General features: G+C 42.7%; 1 protein-coding gene across 2 annotated transcripts in view; it reads right to left on the minus strand.

The window, feature by feature from the left end:
* Positions 1-250: 250 nt before the first annotated feature.
* Positions 251-20,732, minus strand: part of Simc1 (SUMO interacting motifs containing 1) — a 35,600-nt gene continuing 15,118 nt past the window's right edge. For both annotated transcript variants that reach the window (XM_059262922.1, XM_059262921.1), the window contains 6 exons: positions 13,915-14,069; positions 10,659-10,811; positions 8,932-9,060; positions 5,229-5,385; positions 4,994-5,078; positions 251-733 (listed from right to left, as the gene is read on the minus strand). In XM_059262922.1, coding sequence (XP_059118905.1) covers positions 483-733; positions 4,994-5,078; positions 5,229-5,385; positions 8,932-9,060; positions 10,659-10,811; positions 13,915-14,069 — 930 coding nt within the window. In that variant the 3' untranslated portion in view covers positions 251-482. The remainder of the gene's footprint in view (positions 734-4,993; positions 5,079-5,228; positions 5,386-8,931; positions 9,061-10,658; positions 10,812-13,914; positions 14,070-20,732) is intronic.

Here is a 20,732-nt window from a genome sequence, read left to right on the forward strand (position 1 = left end):
TGGCTACAGTCATATTCATAGGCAATATGATTAACTGGCCACAGTCATATTCATAGGCAATATGAAAAGTCTAATATAGAATGTGCTCTATTCAGGAAAAACTGTCTTTCCAGAAACAGGTGATCAGTACCTTGACTGATGTAACACTGATGGAGATTGCTCAGCAGAAGGGGGTCTTTCACATCTTGAATGGAAATGTTGGACATATAGTGCATATCGTATTGCCTGTTTCCAAAGCATAGATAAATAATTTAATAAAAAATATATACACATTGTATATTTAAGCCACATTTGAATAGGCTAGGATAAGGATTATAAAAAAAGATACACTGAAGAGTTTCAAAGTGAGTACAGCCTACAGATAAATAAGATAGGTTTGGTCCTATGATATTCTTAACTACTGTTTGTACTTCAGAGCTTCTAAGTAGCTGGCGACAGTCAGGAGGTATTCTTGGTACTCAATGCTTAGAAGTCTGGCTGCCTCAGTGCTGTGGGGCAGGCTCTGTGTCGGGGTTCAAGTCGGCAGCATAGAAGAGCAGCAGCTTCAACAAATGCACTTTGTCTTGGAGCTGGGGGACTAGAGGTTCTCCTAGTATGTGGATCAGGCGGCTGCGGAAGGCCTCAATCTGCTTTTCCACGTCCACCACCGTGATGTCATCTCCTTGCTGGGGCTTGGGCTTGATTCTTTTGATGATCAAATCTTTCCGATCAATCACTGAACTCCGTAGGTGCTCTGCAAGAAGGAAGGGGTCAAACAAGTGCCTTTTGTTCCCGGGGATTTAAAAGTTAAAAGTCCAATTTTATAAGCAAGGCCTGGCTCCTGGCTATTAGGAGACAAGTCAAAAGGTCATGTGAGTTACTGTGGGAACTCCATTTCCTGAAGATTAGTGTTCTTGGCTCAACACTGATTGTCAAGAAAAATGTTGCTGGGTAAAGCAGTCATGACTAAATAGACCCTGTCTCCAAAAAACCAAAACCCAAACCCTAAAAGATATTTATTGTATGTGTGCCATGTGTGTGCAGGTGCCCAGAGGCCAGAAGGACATCACATTCAAGTGGAGTTACAGTTTTGAGCTGCCTGATGGAGGTGCTGTGAACTGAACTGCAGTTCTGGAAGAGCAGTAAATGGTCGTACCTACTGAGCAACCTCTCCAAGAAACTTTACATATTAAAAATATTCTAGTTTCTTTCATTTGACTTAAACAGTAATAACTCTGTACTAAATAAAACTATAATAACCACTTAGGGGTTTGGGGAATTTAGCTCAGTGGTAGAGCGCTTGCCTAGCAATCGCACGGCCCTGGGTTCGGTCCTCAAGCTCTGAAAAGGAAAAAAAAACCAAAAACCAAAAAACAACAACAACAACAAAAAAAACCACTTAGGGAAAAATTCATGTGATTAATTTTTTTTTTTAAACTATTTAGTGTGTGTGTTTGGGTGTGCCTTTCATTGAGGGTGCTAAAAAATGCACACTCTATGCAGCTGTGTACTGTGGCCTGAAACTGCACCCTTTGACATCTAGTTATAAGGTCTGGGGTACAGTTAAGTGGAAGGTGCTTATCTAGCATGCAGGAGGCTTGGGTTTACTCCCTAGCACCACAACCCCAGACCTCTGAAGTTTTAGATGTAAGAGTATGAAACAGAAAAGACTTGTCTGCCCCCAGACAGGCAGGCTGAAATTCAGATACTGGTGAGAAAATTTACTACTTTTTCTCATACAAGAATAATCAATTCTAAGTTACAGATCACCAGCATTGTAGAGAAGAAGTGAACCTAGAAGCCTATATGTAGCTCACCCTATAGTCCAGGATTTAGGAGGCCAAGGCAGGAGGATGGCCATGAGTTCAGGGCCAGCTTGGGCTAGAGACAGACTTTAAGTTAGTGCTAGTATTTAAAGAACGTCCTGCACAGCATTCTTGTTTCCAGGGCTAAGCAGGTCATGAGGTCTCTTTACTTTCTATATGACATCACTGAGTTAAAGTCAACCTCAACATAAGCATGGGCAAGTAAAATTTCCTCATTACTATGTGAGGATAATCTACAGATACCATGATCAATAATGCAGCATGTATTTCCCAAGATCAAGGACATTTACTATTGTAACCTGGTGTAATAAGAATAAACAATATCAACACAATATCAACACTTCAGATTCCCCAGCTGTACCCTTCATTTTTGCAGTCCTGGGACTGAACACATGGCCTTTCATGTGCTAGGCCAGCGCTTTATTGCTGATCCTCAGCCCTCCAATGCCACCTTTTCTTCTAATTTAGAATCCTGTCTAGGATCACATGTTATATTTAGCACTTACACGCTTTAGCTGCTCTTTAGTTGAGAACAGTAGTTTTGAAAGAAAGGGACAGGCCATTCATTTATAAATGGTCTCTGTCCCAGCAAGTTTAAAATCAACTTGATTTGGGAGGAGGGGCTCTGAATTGAGAAAATGCCTCTATAAGATTGGACTGTAGGGTATTTTCTTCAGTGACCATGTGGGTGATGCCAGCACTAGGCAGGTTCCTGGGTGTTATGAGGATGCAGGGTGAAGCCGGGTATGGTGCCACACACCTCTAATCCCAGCACGTGCAGGTGGGTCTAAATTAGAGGCCAGTCTGGTCTACAAAGCAGAGTTCCAGGACAGCCAGGGCTGTTACACAGAGAAACTCTGGTGGTTGGGGGAGGCTGAGTAAGGTAGGGGAGCATGACAGTCAACAGCAGCAGCAGCACTCCTCCATGACCTCTGCTTCAGTTCCTGCTTCCCAGTTCCCCTGGATGATGGACTGTGATAGGAGGCATAAGTGAAATCAGCCCTTTCCTCCCCAAGCTGCTATTGGTCATGGAGTTCTATCCCAGCAACAGAAACCCTGACTAGGACAGCCAGGCTATGTGAAGAACAGCATGTGAGGCTGTGTTCTCCATCCAACATGTCCAGGGGAAATGCCCCCGTTTCTCCCCTGTGATGTCACTATTTTTTGTCAGTCGTGGTGGTGTACTCCTGTAAACCTAGCACCTGGGGAGCTTGAGGTAGGAGAACCTGGGATACATAGTAGGTCTCAGACCATCCTGAAATACAAAACAAAGTCCAATCTCAAAAAAGAAAAAAAAATCTCTGTACTTAGTACTGTGTTTACAAACTTTCTTAGCGACAAAGTCTGTATCGCAGGCTGGCCTTAACTTGCTAAGTAGCCAAAGGTAACCTTGAATTTCTGATTCTCCTAGAATTCTCCAACTGAATGCTAGTTTATGCCGTATTGGGACTGAACCCAGGGCTTCATGAATGCTTGGAAAGTACTCAGCCAACTGAGCTATAGTCTTAGTCTTTCTAATCATTTATTAATTTGCCATTTCTTCAGCTTTACCAAGGTCCTCAATAATCCCTAATGAAATCATTCTTTCTTGATGAAGTTATTCAACCATGATCCTTGCCAGCATGTGCAGCCTGCATGCTATCCAGTCTAACTCTCCCAGGAACTCTGAACAGCACTATTTCATAGACTTTAAGGTTTCCCTGTCCGCAGCACTGGGGATTGAACCCAGGGACTCACACATTCAAGGCAAATGCTCTAATCCTGAGCTACAATCGCATCCATTTTAAAGATGTATGTCCATCTTGCTGCAGATATGCTCTATATTTGTACTTTACTGACAGCTGTTTATAATATTGCTAGTCTGTGAATAACTGACTCAACAAAGGTGCTGGAGAAGCCACCAGGGTTCTCATGATAGGATGGTTTTGCTTATCTACAGAACCTCAGAACTAGGAGGTCCACTGTATTACCATCAGCTGTAACAAAATAAGAACTTTTCTCATCAGTGATTCCAGCTGTGCTCCCTGTACTTGTAATCAAGGAATAATGCTTTAAATTTTTGATTTTGTTACTATTATTGGTTTTTTGAGAGAAGGTTTCACTGTGTAGCCCTAACTGTCCTAGAACTCACTCTGTAGACCAGGCTAGCCTCTAATTCACAGAGATCCACCTGCCTCTGCCTCCTGAGTGTGGGATTAAAGGTATGCACCACCTGATGTGGAACAACCCTTTCTACACTATGAATATGTATTACTCTCATTGGTTAATAAAAAGTTGACAGGCTGGTAGCTGGGCAGGAAGTTAGGCAGGTAAGCCAAACTAAGAAGGATGGGAAGAAGGAGGGCAGAGTCAGGGAAGATGCCAGCCAGCTGCCCAGGAAGCAAGACATGCTAGAGGACAGGAAAGCCATGAGCCATGTGGCAATACAAAGATTAATAGAAATGGGTTAATTTAAGTTGTAAGAGCTAGTTAGTAACAAGCCTGAGCTATCACTGAGCATTTATAATTAATATAAGCCTCTGTGTGGTAATTTGGGAAGCAGCTGCCAGGTATTTGGGAGCAGGAGGTCAGGACAAGGAATGTCCGATTATACCACCTGGCTTCTTATTTCTATCCCCCACCCCTCCCTGAGACAGGGAGGGTTGCTCTGTGTAGTTTTGGTGCCTTTCCTGGATCTTGCTCTGTATCCCAGGCTGGCCTCAAACTCACAGAAATCCTCCTGGCTCTGCCTCCCGAGTGCTGGGGTTAAAGCCACCAACGCTCGGCTCGTTTCTATTTTTAAAAGTTAAAAAAAATTATTTTTATTTTATGCACGGATGTTTTGCTTGCATCTCTATTACTACATATGTGCTATACCTATGGAAGACAGAAGAGGGCACTGGGTGTCCTGGAATTGGAGTTACAGTTGTTAGTTACCATGTGGGATCTAGGAATGAACCTGGGTCCTCTATAGGAACAGCAAGTGCTCTTAATCATTAAGCCATCTTTCCAGCTGGTAGTATTATTACTTTTTTTGAGACACACTATTACTATGTAGCCTTCAACTCTTCATCCTTCTGCCTCAGCTTCCTGGGTGCTGGGATTACACCAGTGTCACCAACAAGTGAGAATGATCTGAGAAACTGTCCTTTATATAACGTCACTGTGAGACTTCTCACAGGACCTCCTTGTGAGCAAGTACCCCTTACCTCTCAGCACATGCTGATAACTGGACAGCAGGAACTGCAGATGCTCAACCAGCTCATCCCATGTCTGCCACTGGGCTTTATCTGACTGCAGAGATAGTAAAAGCAGCAGGTAATGAATGCTTGCCCAGTTAAAGGTCCCAGTTACAGCATAGTTTCCAAAGCTCTTCCATGATGCCCAAACAACAGGATTAGGGGAAGTGCTCTGGGCAAGGAGCTAAAGCAGAAAGGAAAGTACCTGACACTTGAGCAGTGATGTGGAGTTGTTCAGAAAATAGAGGGCCTGGGCCAGAGACAAGGGAAGCCGGGTGGGCGTCTCACAGCTGTGGAGGAATATGATCTCTAACACTTTGCAGCGCAGAAGATGGCTTTCCATAGTAGTAAAGAACATCTCCCTGTGTGGAGAGGAGGGAGTTAGACAGAAGGACATTCAAAGAGCACATGGCACGGTTTGCCCTGAATGTTCTGACATAATGGATGTTAGCATTTAGGCATCTGTACTAGCCTGCTAACAGTATATACTGGGTCCTAACAGTATATAACCTCAGCTGCAGCCACTAAGAGCACCCCTTGTGTGCATTCGCTATGTTTCCTTATAAAAGGTGGGCCTTGTACACCTCTCGTGTGTGTGTGTGTGTGTGTGTGTGTGTGTGTGTGTGTGTGTGTGTGTGTCTTTCTCTTTACCTTCCTTGTCCCCAGGGACTGGTCCCTGCCCCCTTCTCTGCCCCTTCTCTCCAATAAACCTCCTACATGGGCCCTGTTGTATGGTATGACTCCTTCCTACCCTTTTTAAAATGCAGCAATGGAGGTCTACAAAACCACATGCTGTAGACAGAAATGGATTTGTTCATGAAGTAGTAACTTACAGGATGAGGGAACAGTCTGACATTTGAAAAAAAAAAAAAGGTATCCTGGTGCACACCCAGGGAGGGAGGCAAGGGAGGAACTAGAGGCTGGCCAGTCATGGACTGAACTCAGGGCCTGTGCTTCAGTATGTTGTCTACCATTGAGATGGACCCTTGACCTAAAGTTCCTAATGCTTTTCATCAGAGATGATATACTCGAGGTAAGCAGAACATCTTTAAAATACATAAAGTACTTAGCAAATTAGGAACTGTACTCAGCAAAAATAATGAAATAAAACCAAAATCAAGATAAATAAAACAGTGTAGCAAACCAGGCATGGTGGCGTATGCCTTTAATCCTAGCACTCGAATCAGAGGCAGGAGGATCTCTGTGAGTTTAAGGCCAGCCTAGTCTACAAAGCTAGTTATAGGACAGTCAGAGCTGTTATGCACAGAAACCCTGTTTCACCCCACTCCAAACAACAACAATGTAGGTTGTTTCTCTTGGGTTGATTCTCTTGCCTCAGGTTTGAGAGTTGAGATCACCAGCTTCAAACACCAGGCCCAGCTCTCACTATTTTGTATTTCACAATATATCCTGGAAATCAGTTAATAGAAATTTCCTTATTTATATAGCTACATAATGTTCCATCATATAATAGGTATTTATCCTAGCCTGTGTATGGGCATTGGTTGTTCCCAATATTTTGTAATTGTGAATATCACTGTAGTGAATATCCTCATGCACATGTTTCATTATTTATCCCAGCACTCAGGAGGCAGAGGCCAGCAGATCTCTGAGTTCAAGGCCAGGCTGGTCTCTAGGGATACACAGAGAAACCCTGTCTCGAAAAACAAACAAAGAAAGGTAAACTCTAGAATGCACGTGTAGTTCTGTTAGACACTGCCAAATACTCCTACATGTCTCTCTAAGGCTCATATCATTTTTATTCTCATAAGCAATGAATAAGCACCTGTTTTCTCATAACCTCTTTAATAGAGAATATTATTGGTCTTTAAGTTCTACTGTGTGGGTAGGTAAGAAATGGCATCTTGGTGTAGTTTTTACTTTTTAAAAATATGAAACTGAACATCATAGGAGAATAAAATTACAGACTATTATCCTTTATAAACATAGATGTAAAAACCTTAAATATTAGCAACATGAATTCATCAATATCAACATATTAAAAGGATAGCATGCACTGGGTTGTGGTGCACACTTTTAATTCTAGCACTTGGGAGGCAGAGGCAGGCATATTCCTTTGAGTTTGAGGCCCACCTAGTCTACAGTGCTAGTTCTAGGACAGCCAGGGCTATACAGAGAAACCCTGTCTAACCACCCCACCTCAAAAACAAACAAACAACAAACAAACCAACCCAAACCAAACCAAACCAAACCAAAAAACCCAACCAACCAAAAGAAATGACAGCATGCAACCAAGTAGAGTTTTGATTCCTGGCATGTAAAGCTAATTAAACTTTATTTATTTAATTTATTTTTTTAAAGATTTATTTATTTATTATGTATACAGAAGAAGGCACCAGATCTCATTGCAAATGGTTCTGTGCCGGGCGGTGGTGGCGCACGCCTTTAATCCCAGCACTCGGGAGGCAGAGCCAGGCGGATCTCTGTGAGTTCGAGGCCAGCCTGGGCTACCAAGTGAGTTCCAGGAGAGGCGCAAAGCTACACAGAGAAACCCTGTCTCGAAAAAACAAACAAACAAACAAACAAACAAACAAACAAACAAACAAATGGTTCTGTGCCACCATGTGGTTGCTGGGAATTGAACTCAGGACCTCTGGAAGAGCAGCCAGTGCTCTTAACCTCTGAGCCATCCCTCCAGCCAGCCCCTAATTAAACTTTAAGAAATTAATTAGCATAATTCCCCACATGAAGAGAAGAGGAAAAATTATGATTATCTTAATAAATGCTGAAATCTTCCATATTTATTCTTTAGAAAAGTACCAGTCAAGTAGAAACAGAACTTCTCAGTGTGACAACAGGTGCCTACAGACATCTATGACTTACATGTAATGCTCAAGACTAAATGGTTCCCTGAGATGAGGAATGAGGCCAGGGTGTGTGATCTCACCACTTCTCTAACACTCTACTTGGAAGTCTTGGTGGAGTAAGGCAAGAGAAACAGGCGAAGTCATACAGACTGGAAGGGAGGATGTCAACCTCCGTCTGCAGACATGAGTATATATATGGAGAGAGGGCTAAGACAATTACAAAGAGACAAAAGTCCTATTAGAATAGGTGAATGTGTCAAGTGTGCAAGATTTTCTTTTTTTAAACATTAAGGAAACCATCTTCCATCTTAATTTTTTTTTTACATTTCTTATTAATTTTGTCTGTGTCTGTCTTCATGCCATGGCATGCGGGTGGCAGTCACAGGACATCGTGTTGGGACTCAGTTCTTTCCTCCCACTGTGCGGGTCCCAGTGATTGAACTCACACTGGCAGGCTTGGCAGCAGGTACCTGTACCTACTGAACCATCCCACCAAGGCTGCAAGATTTTATATACTGCCAGCAAGCCACTGGAAAATGACAGGTCAGGCTTTGTCAGGACTCACGAATACTACCTGTGTAAACCTGTGTAGTTTAACAGTTAAAAAAAAGATAACTACAAATTATACCTGAATTAATAATGAATCAAAGTAAACGGTACTTCATGTATCTTCTAGTATAATTTGGGTGGGTGGCCAATTTACCCCTTCTGAGAAAAACTTAGTGTTAGCTTTTATTTATTTTTGTCTATTCCAAGTCTAAGCTTGAAGGATGACTTGTTAATCAAATTGCTATGGTAGGGAGATTCAGGATGCCTTGACGGTGTCCTGCTTCTTCCCAAGGAATTATGCCTTGACTGCACATAGATTATTTGGGAACCTCCGCCTTTCATCTCAAAGACATAAGCAGTTCTCCTACCCCTTTCTTCCTTTTTCAATTAGTTTGTGTTTTTTTTCTCTTAAAATTCTGTTTCTGGCAGGCAGAGATTTCAAAAAAAAAGTTAATTAAAAAAAATGGCTTTTTAGTTCTTTTAATGGAGAAATCAACCCAAACTAAAACAAACCAATCCCACTAGACTTACCTCTGACTCCTCTCAGGGATGTCCAGCACAAACCCAAACATCATCTCAGCTATTTTATTGGAGCTGCAGGTAGGAGTCCTGTCCACCTCCACAGCGATGGACAACATCCTCTGAAGCTGACACACAACCCTGGATCCAGAGCACAGGATATAAGTGAGTGGGAAGACTTGGTGAGAGGCTTCCTGAAGCTGGAGGTCCCCACCAGTATATCCCAAGAACAGACTGCTGGATGTGCAGGTGCATGCCTTTAATTCCAGCACTCAGAAAACCTCTGAGTTCAAAGCCAGCCTGGTCTACACAGTGAATTTCAGGCCAGCCAGAGTTACATGGTTAGACTCTCTCACAAACAAAACAAACCAAAACAAAACCAACAAGCAAACAGCAACAACAACACAAGGACAGAGACTATTAGAGGGTCAGCAAAACACAACAGGCCAGGGAGAATAATCAAGTTATTAGCTGGCTCTCAGTGAGCAATTCATCCATATGAATCCCTTTGCCAGATCATATGTGAACCTTTCAGAATTTGAGGGTGAAATAAGCAGAAGCACACAATCCTAAGGGTCTAGAGAACTTAAGACACTGTAATGTCCCTACTTTGTAAATGAAGAAACAGGTCCAAAGTGACTAACTTTATTTTAATTTCTTTGTTATGGGAGAAGACAAGCATCTGCCATTAAATTTTTAAAAAGTTTAAATTAATTACTTTTATGTATGAATATTTTTCAGGCAAGTATGTCTACATGCCACATACTGCCTGGTGTCCTTACAGGTCAAGAGGGCTCTAAATCCCCTGCAACTGGAGTTATAAGTGGTTGTGAGCCACCATGTAGGTGCTGGGAATTGAACTGGGTGGGTCCTCAGGAAGAGCAGCCAGTGCTCTTAACTGCTGAGCCATCTCTGTAGCCCTACCATGTAATTTTCCTATTCCTGGTTTCTTTATGACACAGTAGTTCTTACCAAGACTAGTTCAGAATGTCCACCGCTAGACTTTCACCTTCTCTCCCTTCAGACACAAATATGGGAAAGAGGCAGAGACGCGGCTGGGAATCTTGGGCAACACTTCAGAAGGGTGAGTCTGGCTTACTAGTTATTTAAATAGGTATTTGATGGAAGGGCATTGTTTTCAGAGGAAACAGCAGACAGTGGCAAATAACCGACAGATTCTGGCCTACAATGATAGGTTTATAAGTTACTATGTTGTCTCTGTCCAAATCTAATCAAGTTTTTTTTTAAACATGAGGACAGTTTTATTAGAGTTTGAGAGAAAACAACAGGACAGGCAAGCTAGAGGTCTTGAGCAGCCAGGAGGTAGGAGATGGATCAGACTAGAAGTCAAGGAGCAGGTAGGGGGTGTCCCCAAAGGGAGCAGGTGCCCAGTGTCGGGCAAAGAAGGCTCAGGACTTTGGTTAGTGTCCACAAAAGGGAGCTGAAAAGGGGGGAAGTGACACCGAATGAGAACTGGAAGGTGCAGGCATGGAGGCTTAGCAGTGAGGACCTGTAAGCAGCAGCCCTCCCTTCCTTTCTGCTGGTGGAATCCAGGTCCTAAAGCACGCCACACAAGGATCCTATCATCATTACACTCCTAGTCCAGACTAAGTCTTTAGTGAGAATCAGTCTGTTACAGAGGTTGGTAATCTGGGGCAAGCTGCTCTTTGGGACTGGTCCTACTCTTTAAATACCAACTCTTTGCAGCCCTGGAAGACAGCTCTTTGTTTGCTCCTTACAGCTGATTGGTGTTCCTGGTCAGGTTAGGCTGGGGAGACAAGTGGTCACTGCTAGCTTTCAAGACTCCTGCTCCTGAAGAGGTCTGAGTCCCATCTGGGGGCTGTGTTAATTCATTTTCAGTCACTGCTTTGACCAGCCACTTGATAACATCTCTGGAACACAGAAGAGGCGAGAAAGAAAAGGTTTGCACTGCTCTTGCACCTATAGTGTTCAGACCTGCATCTTACACTGGACTCCCAGACCAGGAGGTCCCTCCAAAGGCAGCCAAGGACCTTCAGGTTTTTTTTTTGTTTTTTTTTGTTTTTTTAAATTTTTTGTTTTTTTTTTTGAGACAGGGTTTCTCTGTGTAGCCTGGAACTCTCTCTGTAGACCAGGCTGACCTCTAACTCACAGAGATCCTCCTGCTCTGCCTCCTGAGTGCTGGGACTAAAAGTGTGCACCACCACTGCTAGGCTATTTTCAAAATTTAAATAAGTCTAATGAAAATCACACATTTAACTGCAGCCTGATTATAAAAGCAAACTGAAATACAAACATTTTTCTTTTTTCTTCTTTTGTGGTACTGGAGACTGAGCCTAGGACCTTGTGTATGAATGCCAGCCAAGCACTCTACTACTGGGCTGTACCTCTAGCCTCCAACACTTTCCTAGAAATTATTATATATTAGTTGCGTTTTACCATTGTGTGGTAAATACCTGACAGAAATACCTTAAGGGAGGAAGGCTTTATCTCAGCTCACAGTTTTAGAGGGTTCAGCCAATGGGTGCTTGAACCCGTGCAGTCAGGCAGAACATCCTGGAAGGGGAGCATGGGGCAGAGGCTGTTCTTCACTTCTTAGTAGATAAAAAACAGAAAAGGGGAATGTAGGAAGTGGCCAGTATGAGTATGTGGCCCTACTTCCCCCAATCAGTGTACTATGAATTCATAAAAGAATTAACATTCATTAGGGCACAGCCCCCAAGATCTAACAATCTCTGGAAACACCATCACAGCCCACTGAGGTGTGCTTTACTAGTCCATTCAACTGGACAATCAAAAGTGGCTACCACAAGTTGTAATTACAGAAAAGCACCTCTGGGGCAAAGATGACTTTCTGACCAGCAATCTTACCTAGAGGTGGAAAGCAGGACTAGGTGAGAGGTGAGTCATCTATGAAGGCAAGAACTAGGGCTGGAGGATGTGCAGTTGGACATACTTCACATGGGGCTCAGGCACTATCAGTAAGATGGAAACAGCTCATATTGTTAAGATTTATTTTGTTGTTGTTTTTTGTTTTTGTTTTTGTTTTCCAGACAGGGTTTTTCTTGGTAGCCCTGGCTGTGCTGGAACTTGCTTTGTAGACCAGGCTGGCCTCAAACTCACAGAGATCTAGGTAGATCTGCCTGCCTCTGCCTCCCAAGTGCTTAAAGGCATGCTCCACCACTGCTCAGCCCTAAAATTTATTTTGATGATTACTAATTGCTTAAGTAACCAAGTTTAAAAAAGTTGTATTGAATACACACACCTAATTGTTTCCCTCCTAAAACCACAGTAACACTAGAGAAAATAAAATTGTAGAGTACTGACTTGGGTGCAGTGGCGCACACCTTTAATCCCAGCACTCGGGAGGCAGAGGCAGGCAGATCCAGCCTGGTCTACACAGTGAATTCCAGGCCAGCCAGGGCTACATAGAGAAACCATGTCTTAAAAAACCAACAACAGCCAGGCAGTGGTGGTGCATGCCTTTAATCCCAGCATTCGGGAGGCAGAGGCAGGTGGATCTCTGTGAGTTTGAGGTCAGCCTGGTCTGCAGAGCGAGATCCAGGAAAGGTGCAAAGCTACACAGAGAAACCCTGTCTCGAAAAACCAAAAAAAAAAAAAAAACAAAACAAAACAAAAAAAACAAAACAAAAAAAAAAAACCAAAAACAAAGAAACCCAACAACAAAAAAAGGAATCAGAGACCCAAATAACCAAAACAACCCCACTCCCCTGCCAAAGGCAACTAACTTGGGGAAAACAGATGTTATGCACAAAATCAGAGAACAATTACCAAAGATAAGAGATGTGTGAGCTCCAGCCCCTTTCTATTATTTTTCTCTATAAACTATTACTGGTGAAATTTAAGCAGCTTTATTTTTTAATCTTAGGTGTTTGCTCATTTTACCTATATGTATGTCTGTGTACCACATATGTATGTGCCTGGTGCCCATGGAGGCTAGAAGGTGGTGTCCTATCTTCTAGAACTGGAGTTATTTATGTTTTTGAGTTGCCATGTGGATACCAGGAATCGAACCCAGGCCCTTTAGAAGGGTAGCCAGTGCTCCTAACCACTGAGCCATGTCTCCAGCCCTGCTTCTGATTTCTAAATATATATGTGCTTTATTTGCATGTATACCTTTGTGACAGAAGAGGGCATCAGATCCCATTACAGATGGTTGTGAGCCATTATGTGGTTGCTGGGAATTGAACTCAGGACCTCTGGAAGAGCAGCCAGTGCTCTTAACCTCTGAGCCATCTCTCCAGCTCTGCTTCTGATTTCTTAACAGCACTTCTGACAGCTAGAAGACAATTTCTTCAAAGTTCTGCACAAAATGTATTTCTAAATATCTAAACTAAACTAAAAGTAATCAGCCTACTTATTAGTCAATACACAAGAGAAAAAAGATTTTCAGACATATGAGATCTCAAAACTTTTACTTTCCATATAATCTTCAGAACAAGGGAGTAATCCCCACTACTTAGACACATTTTCAGTTCAGTTCTTTTGATGGTCCACAGTTTTGTTATTGATCCAATTTATGGTATTTAGCAATGAGGAAAATCTCATCCCCTTGTAGTCTCTGGGTTCATGAGTGACTGAGAACACTAGCAGATTAGTGTGTCTGTGAGAGAACTTCCTAAAACAATTATGCCTCACCATCACGAAAGCTCTTCTCTAATGTTGGTCCAATCTACTGATGAATTCAAAATCTGAGTAGACTGTTGAGAGGTCAAACTGTGGAAGGGAGAGCCTAGTTGGAAAAGTGGATCATTGGGGATAGGGCCTTGGGGATCATGCTGCTTTGGCTCCTTCCTTTATTAATCTCCTTTGCTTCCTGGCTGCCATGAGCTGAATAGCTCTGCTCCTGCTACGACAGATGAAAACCCCCAAAATGATGACCTTAAATAAACCCCCTTTCCTTGACTTTTCACACACTGTCAGTGATGAACTAACACACTTGTTACACACTACAGTCCCTATTCTTGTCATACCAGAGGGCTAACAGCTCATTACCTGACGTTGTGGGGCTGTTTGTCACACGAAAGAACAGTGTTTGCAATGGATTGCTGGAGGTGCTGCCGCTGTCTCCTCAAAATCTGCTGGAAGTCATCTTCCAGGGTTTGTACTACATAACGTAGAAAGAGGATTCGTCCTGGCAGAGTCTGTCCCTGTGGAAGAATGAATAAGTCAGGCTTGCTTCTCAGTCTCTTGAAGACAGGAAACCATAGGCTGTCATAACCCAAAGTCCAAGAAAATGCCATGAGTCAGAAAGTCTGTCTATCAAAGAGAGGTTGTGGGAGACAGCAGGTACTCTGAGTCATGGCAATAGAAACTCAACTGCTTTGTAGAGTGCTGTACCATTTGCATTCTCACCAGCAATAACACAGACTCATTCCTCACAGTCTTGCCTAAAAATGTAAAATAGATACTATATCAAATTTCTATCTTAGCCCTTTTAAAATAGTGTTAGAGTTTGAATGTGTGTCCTCTACAGGCTCATGTTTTGGAGGATAACACCTCAGCTGGTATTCTTTTAGGAGCTTTGGCACCTTAGGAGATGAGGCCTAGGTGGATTGAAACAGGTCACTGGGAACATGCCTTGAAAGGACGTATCTTGATCCAGCCCCTTCTCCTGCTGTTTGAATGCTTTTAAGTGAGTGATTTCCCTTCACTGCCACCCTTCTACTGGGGTGTTTGACTCATTACAGTTTGGACTGAAATCTGAGACCAAAAGCCCAAATAAATCTGCCCTTTTAAATTCTTTCAAGTATTTGTCACTGTGAGGACAATCCTGATACAACTATCAGCTTATTCATAGTCATGCACAAGGATCCAAAAATTGGTCATCCTGCAAAATGGAGCTGCACTGAGATAAAAATTCTTCAATGGAATGTCCCAGAATGCCTTTAGTATCCAACTTCCTCCAACCAGTACCAACCTCCTCTAATGCCATCCACTATGAACCCACCAATGGACTAAAAGCCCTCATTCAGTCACCCTTTGTTTTATTTTGATACAGGGTCTCTGTGAATTGCTGTCCTGGAACTCACTCTGTAGACCAGGCTAGCCTTGAACTCAAAGATCCACCTGCCTCCCCAAATGCTGGGATTAAAGGTACACACCACCTCTGCCCTCTATTCAGTCACCTTTTATCTACAAGCTGGGGACAAAGCCTTTAACATGTGAGGAGGTGGTAGTTTTATATTTATATATAAATATAAATATATATTTATATATAAAATATATATATATATATATATTTTCATGATTTGCTCATGGCAAGATATACATGTCTAAAAATTTATCCATTTCTTATATATTATCTTTTTTTGGCATACAGTTGTTTAATCTCATCTTTTTTTCCTTCTTTTTTTTTTTTTGGTTTGTTGAAACAGGGTTTCTCTGTGTAACAGCCCTGGCTGTCCTGGAACTCACTTTGTAGACTGTTGGACCATGGGCCTGGGTACCAGGTGTTTCCAAGGTCTAACCAGCAAGAGGGAGGTCTTTCGATCCATCCCTTGGCATTATTATAGACCTTTGGATAAGGATCCAGGCCCACCCAAGTCTATCCTGTGTTTTCTTTCTCCCTCTGTTTTTAACTAAGTCTCTTATCCCTCATTTTTCAAGAGTTTCTGGGGTAAATGTGGGGGCTGGTCTCCTACAGTAGACTAGGATGTCCTCGAATTCACAGAGACCAGCTTGCTTCTGCCTCTGCCTCCCAAATGTTGAGATCAAAGGCGTGTGCCACCACCCCCAGCTCCTCTAATGATCTCTGTTTACCTCCTTTTTCTTAAGTCTAGCTAACAGCTTTATTTATTTTTATAGTTTTTAGAGAATGAACTCTTAGGTTGTGACCTTTTTTTGGAATTAGGTATTTGAAGAAAGTACCTTTTCTAGTATGTACAGATTGGATTTATTTAGGGTAAGACATTTAGCAATCAGTATGGCTTGAAATTCTGGACCTGTCCCTTTTCTAGTAATACCCACTTTAGACATGTACATGTACTGTCCTTATTCTGTTTTGTATATGTGGTGTGTGTATGTGTGTGTGTGTGTGTACCCATGCACTTGCAGGGAGGGCAGAGGAAGACATCAGGTGCCCTGCTCTATCACATTGTCTGATCCCCATGGTCTCTCACTTAACTTAGAAGCAGGCTGATGGCATGCAAGTCCCTGTAATCCTCTTGTCTCTGCCCCCACAGTGCCAGGGTTATAGGTGTATATAGTCACACCCATCTTTTTACATGGATGCAGGGGATTTGAATTCAGGGACTCATGCTTGCACAGGAAGTACTCTTACCTACTGAGCCTTCTTCCCAGCCTCATGCACTATATTTAAAAAACTTTTTGTGCTGGGCCGTGGTGGTGCACGCCTTTGATCCAAGCACTCAGGAGGCAGAGGCAGGCAGATTTCTGAGTTCAAGGTCAGCCTGGTCTATGGAGCGAGTTCTAGGACAGCCAAACCAAACCTTATTGTTTAAATATTAATCATATTTATATGAGCGTCTATGCATGCACACATGCACATATCTATACATCTGTGGAAGTCAGTTCTCTTCTTCTGCTGTGTGGGTTCAGGGGATTAAAGTCAGGCTGTCAGCCTTGACACCAAGTCCCTTTCCTTGGTGAGCCATCATGCTGGTCCCCATATACCATGCTTTTAAGTGCATATTTAGCATTCCATGATCTATATGTGGCAGTTAAAGGCCAGAGGATAACTTAAGAGTCCTTTCTTCTCTTCCACTTTGTTGAAACAGGTTCTCTCTTTTTGGTTTTTCAAGACAGGATTTCTCTGTGTAACAGCCCTGGCTGTCCTAGAATTCTCTTTGTAGGCCAGGCTGGCCTCGAACTCACAGAAATCTGCCTGTCTCTGCCTCCTGAGTGCTGGGATTAAAGGCTTGCACCACCACACCCAGCCTGAAACAGGTTCTTTGTTGATCTGTTTATTCCAGCGTACCTAACCTGACATCTCTTAGGGGATGCTGTCTCCTTCTCTCAACTCACTATGCTCACTACAGGAGTGCTGGGATTACAGATTTGAAAACTGCAATGAATTTTTAACACAGGTTCAGGACATCACGATGTTACCCACTAGCCTCCATGTAGTATACTTTTGACTGTCCTAATTTCCCCAAGTGGCTTGCTTCTCTCAGCGCTCTCTTGCTTCCCCTGGTGTCTGTCTATGGAATTGCAGACACTATCGGTAGTTCTAATACTTGACATTATCGCCTGTTTTCAAACCATTCTATTGTTTTTGCCACGCTCTGACGCAGGCAGGACAAAAACTAATCTCTTGAGCAGCTCCCAGACAAACTGGCACTCTTGGGGTATGGTAAATCTGTTTCTAAGAAGGAGCTGGGAATGAGTGGTTTCTTTCTGGATGTAGCTTGTTACATTGAGTAAGGGGAAGTACCTGAGCATGGTAAACACTACAAAACGGCTACCTCTATTGATGGAGCACCTTCATGGTCATGAGTTAGACTATACTCTGCAGCTACTCTATAGTCTCTGAAGTTCTCACAAGTCTTGTAGTCCATATGTTGTCTGGTGGTTTGAATAAGATGTCCCCCATAAGTCTCAGGCATTTGAATACTTGGTCTCTAGTTGGTGGTTGTTTGGGAAGGCCTTGGAGGAGGTGTGTCACTAGGGGTGGACTTGAGGTTTCAAAAGCCTACCACTATTCCTATTCTCTGCCTCCTGCTCTTGGATCAAGATGTGAGCTATCAGATGTTCTGCCATCATGACTTTGCTCGGTTATCATGGACTCTAACTCTCTGGAACCATAAGTTACTTGTACCTTACAAGAGTTTTAATGTGGTCATGTCTTAAGCTTTATGTGCACATGGGATTGAGTTATTTATCACCAGGAAACTTTCCTCCAAGGTTGTGCTCTGCTTAAATATGCCTAACTACCAGGTGTCAGACTCTCAAAGTTTGAAACAACGCCAGAAATTGAGTCATGTTGAACCAAATTTCCTTCTTGCCTCCCCTGGATCCACATTCTGCTGGCCTTGGTGTATGCAGAGACCTCTCCCCCACTCTGACTATGTGGTGTTTTTGGATGAATGTGGACAACTTTGAAATTTTCAACTAAAAAAGTGACTAAATGCTGTAAGTTTAATGGGCCAACCTAGTAGGAGCCTGGCAGATAGTGCAGAGCCATGTGGACTTTGGAGGCCCATTCAGAGGTTTCAGGGGAACAATATTTGCAGCTGGGCTAAAGACTGTTCTTGTGATATTCTGGCAAAGAACATGGCTGCTTTTTGACCTTGTCCTAAGAAGCTGCCTGAGGCTAAATTATGAAGTATTAGTTTCCTTGTAAGACATTCCAAGACAGTCCAATATTCACTCTGTGTTGTGGTTATGACTCTATTCAAGTCTACAATGATGAAAGGCAAGTGGGGCAGGAAGAAATACAAATGTCCAGTTTGACAACAAGAGCAGCATCCCAGGAAATTTAAATGTTGGAACTAGCTTGTGTGAAAGACATGAGGAGATTAAAAAGGCCTGACCACATTAGAGTGAATGAAAGGACACCTTGATGGAAGACCCCACCCAGCTAAGCTTCTGGCTTTTGAAAGGAAAAGACAAGAGGAATTTTCTGTTCCTAAAAACTGCTGCAAATATGATTCAAGGGGCCACACTTCATCTCAAGCAAGCAGCCAAAGTTGGCACTGTTGCCCATGTAGTTCAGGACACATGAGTAAGAGGGTTGTGCAATCTTCCTCCACAGTTAAGGAGAGCTGCTGAGACCAGTTATGTGGCAAGGGAGTCCTTACACAGAAGCCCTGAGAAGTTATTGCACAAAGCTATGAAAGTGAAGCCTGGACTGCATTGGAAACCCCAAAATATTGGAGACGCCAGAGCCATTAGACATCTATCTGCCAAGGGGAACTGAATACAGGGAGTAGGACCAGCTCAAGAGAGATGTATGTTGCAGGCAGCAAAGCCAGAAGGGTGGAGTCATCTAGCTCTTTGACATTAGACATGAGATAAAGGATTTGGAGTTTGCTCTGCTGTTTCCCTGTGGTCCAGCACTTCCCACTCTGCCCCATTTCCTCCCTTTTGGAATGGTAATGTTATTCTGTATCATAGTAGAGGGAAGTATATAATGTGCATTTTGAGTTTAGAGGGTTACAGTTACATCATAAGAGATGTTAGACTTTAAACAATGTTGAGATTTTAAGACCATGAGGCTTTTGAAGTTTTGCATTTTGCATTATGATGTGGCCATGAGATTATGGGGCCAGGGAATGAAATGTGGTGGTTTGAATGAGATTGGCCCCCATAGGTTCATATATTTGAATACTTGGTTCCCAGTCAGTGGGACTACTTGGGAAGGATTATAAGGTGTGACCTTGTTGAAGGAGGTGTCTCATTGTGGGTGGTCTTATGGCTTCCTGTTTGTGGATCTAGATGACTTTTCAGCTGTTGCTCTAGTGCCATGCTCCTTGCCATGATGGTGATGGGCTCTTATCCTCTGAAACTTTATGCCATAAATAAACCCTTCCTTCTTTTTATTTTACTTGTTTTTCAAGACATAGTTTCTCTGTATAACAGCCCTGGCTGTCCTGGAACTCGCTTTGTAGACCAGGCTGGCCTTGAACTCAGAGATCACCTGCCTCTGCCTCCCAAAAGGCGTGTGCCACCATGCTCTAAATTCTTCCTTCTAAGTTGTCCTTGGTCATGGTGTTTAATTACAGCAATAGAACGGTAACTGAGACCTGTTGCTGACACAGTGTCTATTGGACAGCAAGGGCCTGGAGCATCTTACTTCGCCATCCTGTTGATGTCTCTATTACTGTCATTATACCTTGTTATTCCATGTCATTCTGGAATTACTGCTCCCTTGGTTTTCTAGTCAATATCATTTTGGAATTTTTCTTTAATATTCTTTTGGATTCCATCTTGTCTCCTAGGATCCCATATTTCCCCTTTTTGGGGCACTCAACCTCCTGAGAAACAGAGTATGAGAGTATACTTTCAAGTTCCTGCATATCTGGATATCTGGAAATTTATTTAATGGGTATGACTATTTTGCCTGCATGTATGTATATACCACATGTGTTTCTGTTGCCCACAAAGGTCAAAAGAAGGAGTCAGATCCCTTGCAACTGGAGTTACAGATGGATATAAGCCACCTCGTGGGTGCTGGGAATTGAATCTGGGTCCTCTGCAAGATCAGCCAGTGCTCTTAACCACTGAACCACCTTTCCAACCCACATCTTTATTTCATCCTCATACCTAACTCACAGTTTGTCTGAGTATAGAATTTGAAGTAAAAAGTCACTTGCTTGATTACTTTAGGGTGAGCAGATAAAATAACTCCAGCAGTTAAAGTTGGATGTCACTAAAGAGAGAATGTGGAATTTTTTTTTTTAACTAACTTTATAGCATCTGCTTTTGCTTATTACAGATGGTTCATGCCATTTCTTTAGACTTTTCTGCCTACTATGTTCCAGAATGTAGTAGCTGACAGCTCCATGTAATGATTTTCAGCAGATACTCACCATCCGTACTGGATTCATTCATCCTGCTCAGCATATATATTGCATTTCTGAGTGGTAAACTCCTTTGGTGCTCCAAAGTGAAGATTTCCTTCCCTGGCTACGGTCTCTTCTACAAGTGTTCTAGTTCCTGGCTGTCTCTGACCAGCCTCTGACTCATCACCTTAATGTCTTCTTCCTTAGACCCCTTGAATCTTGACTCACTTTCCCCTATTTTCACAGCTATGGAGTATAACTTTCTTCATTCATTCATTCATTTTTTGTTTTTTCAAGACAGAGTTTCTCTGTGTAGCTTTGTGCCTTTCCTGGAACTCACTCTGTAGC

Source organism: Peromyscus eremicus, chromosome 5 (assembly GCF_949786415.1).
Source record: "Peromyscus eremicus chromosome 5, PerEre_H2_v1, whole genome shotgun sequence".
NCBI lineage: Eukaryota > Metazoa > Chordata > Mammalia > Rodentia > Cricetidae > Peromyscus > Peromyscus eremicus.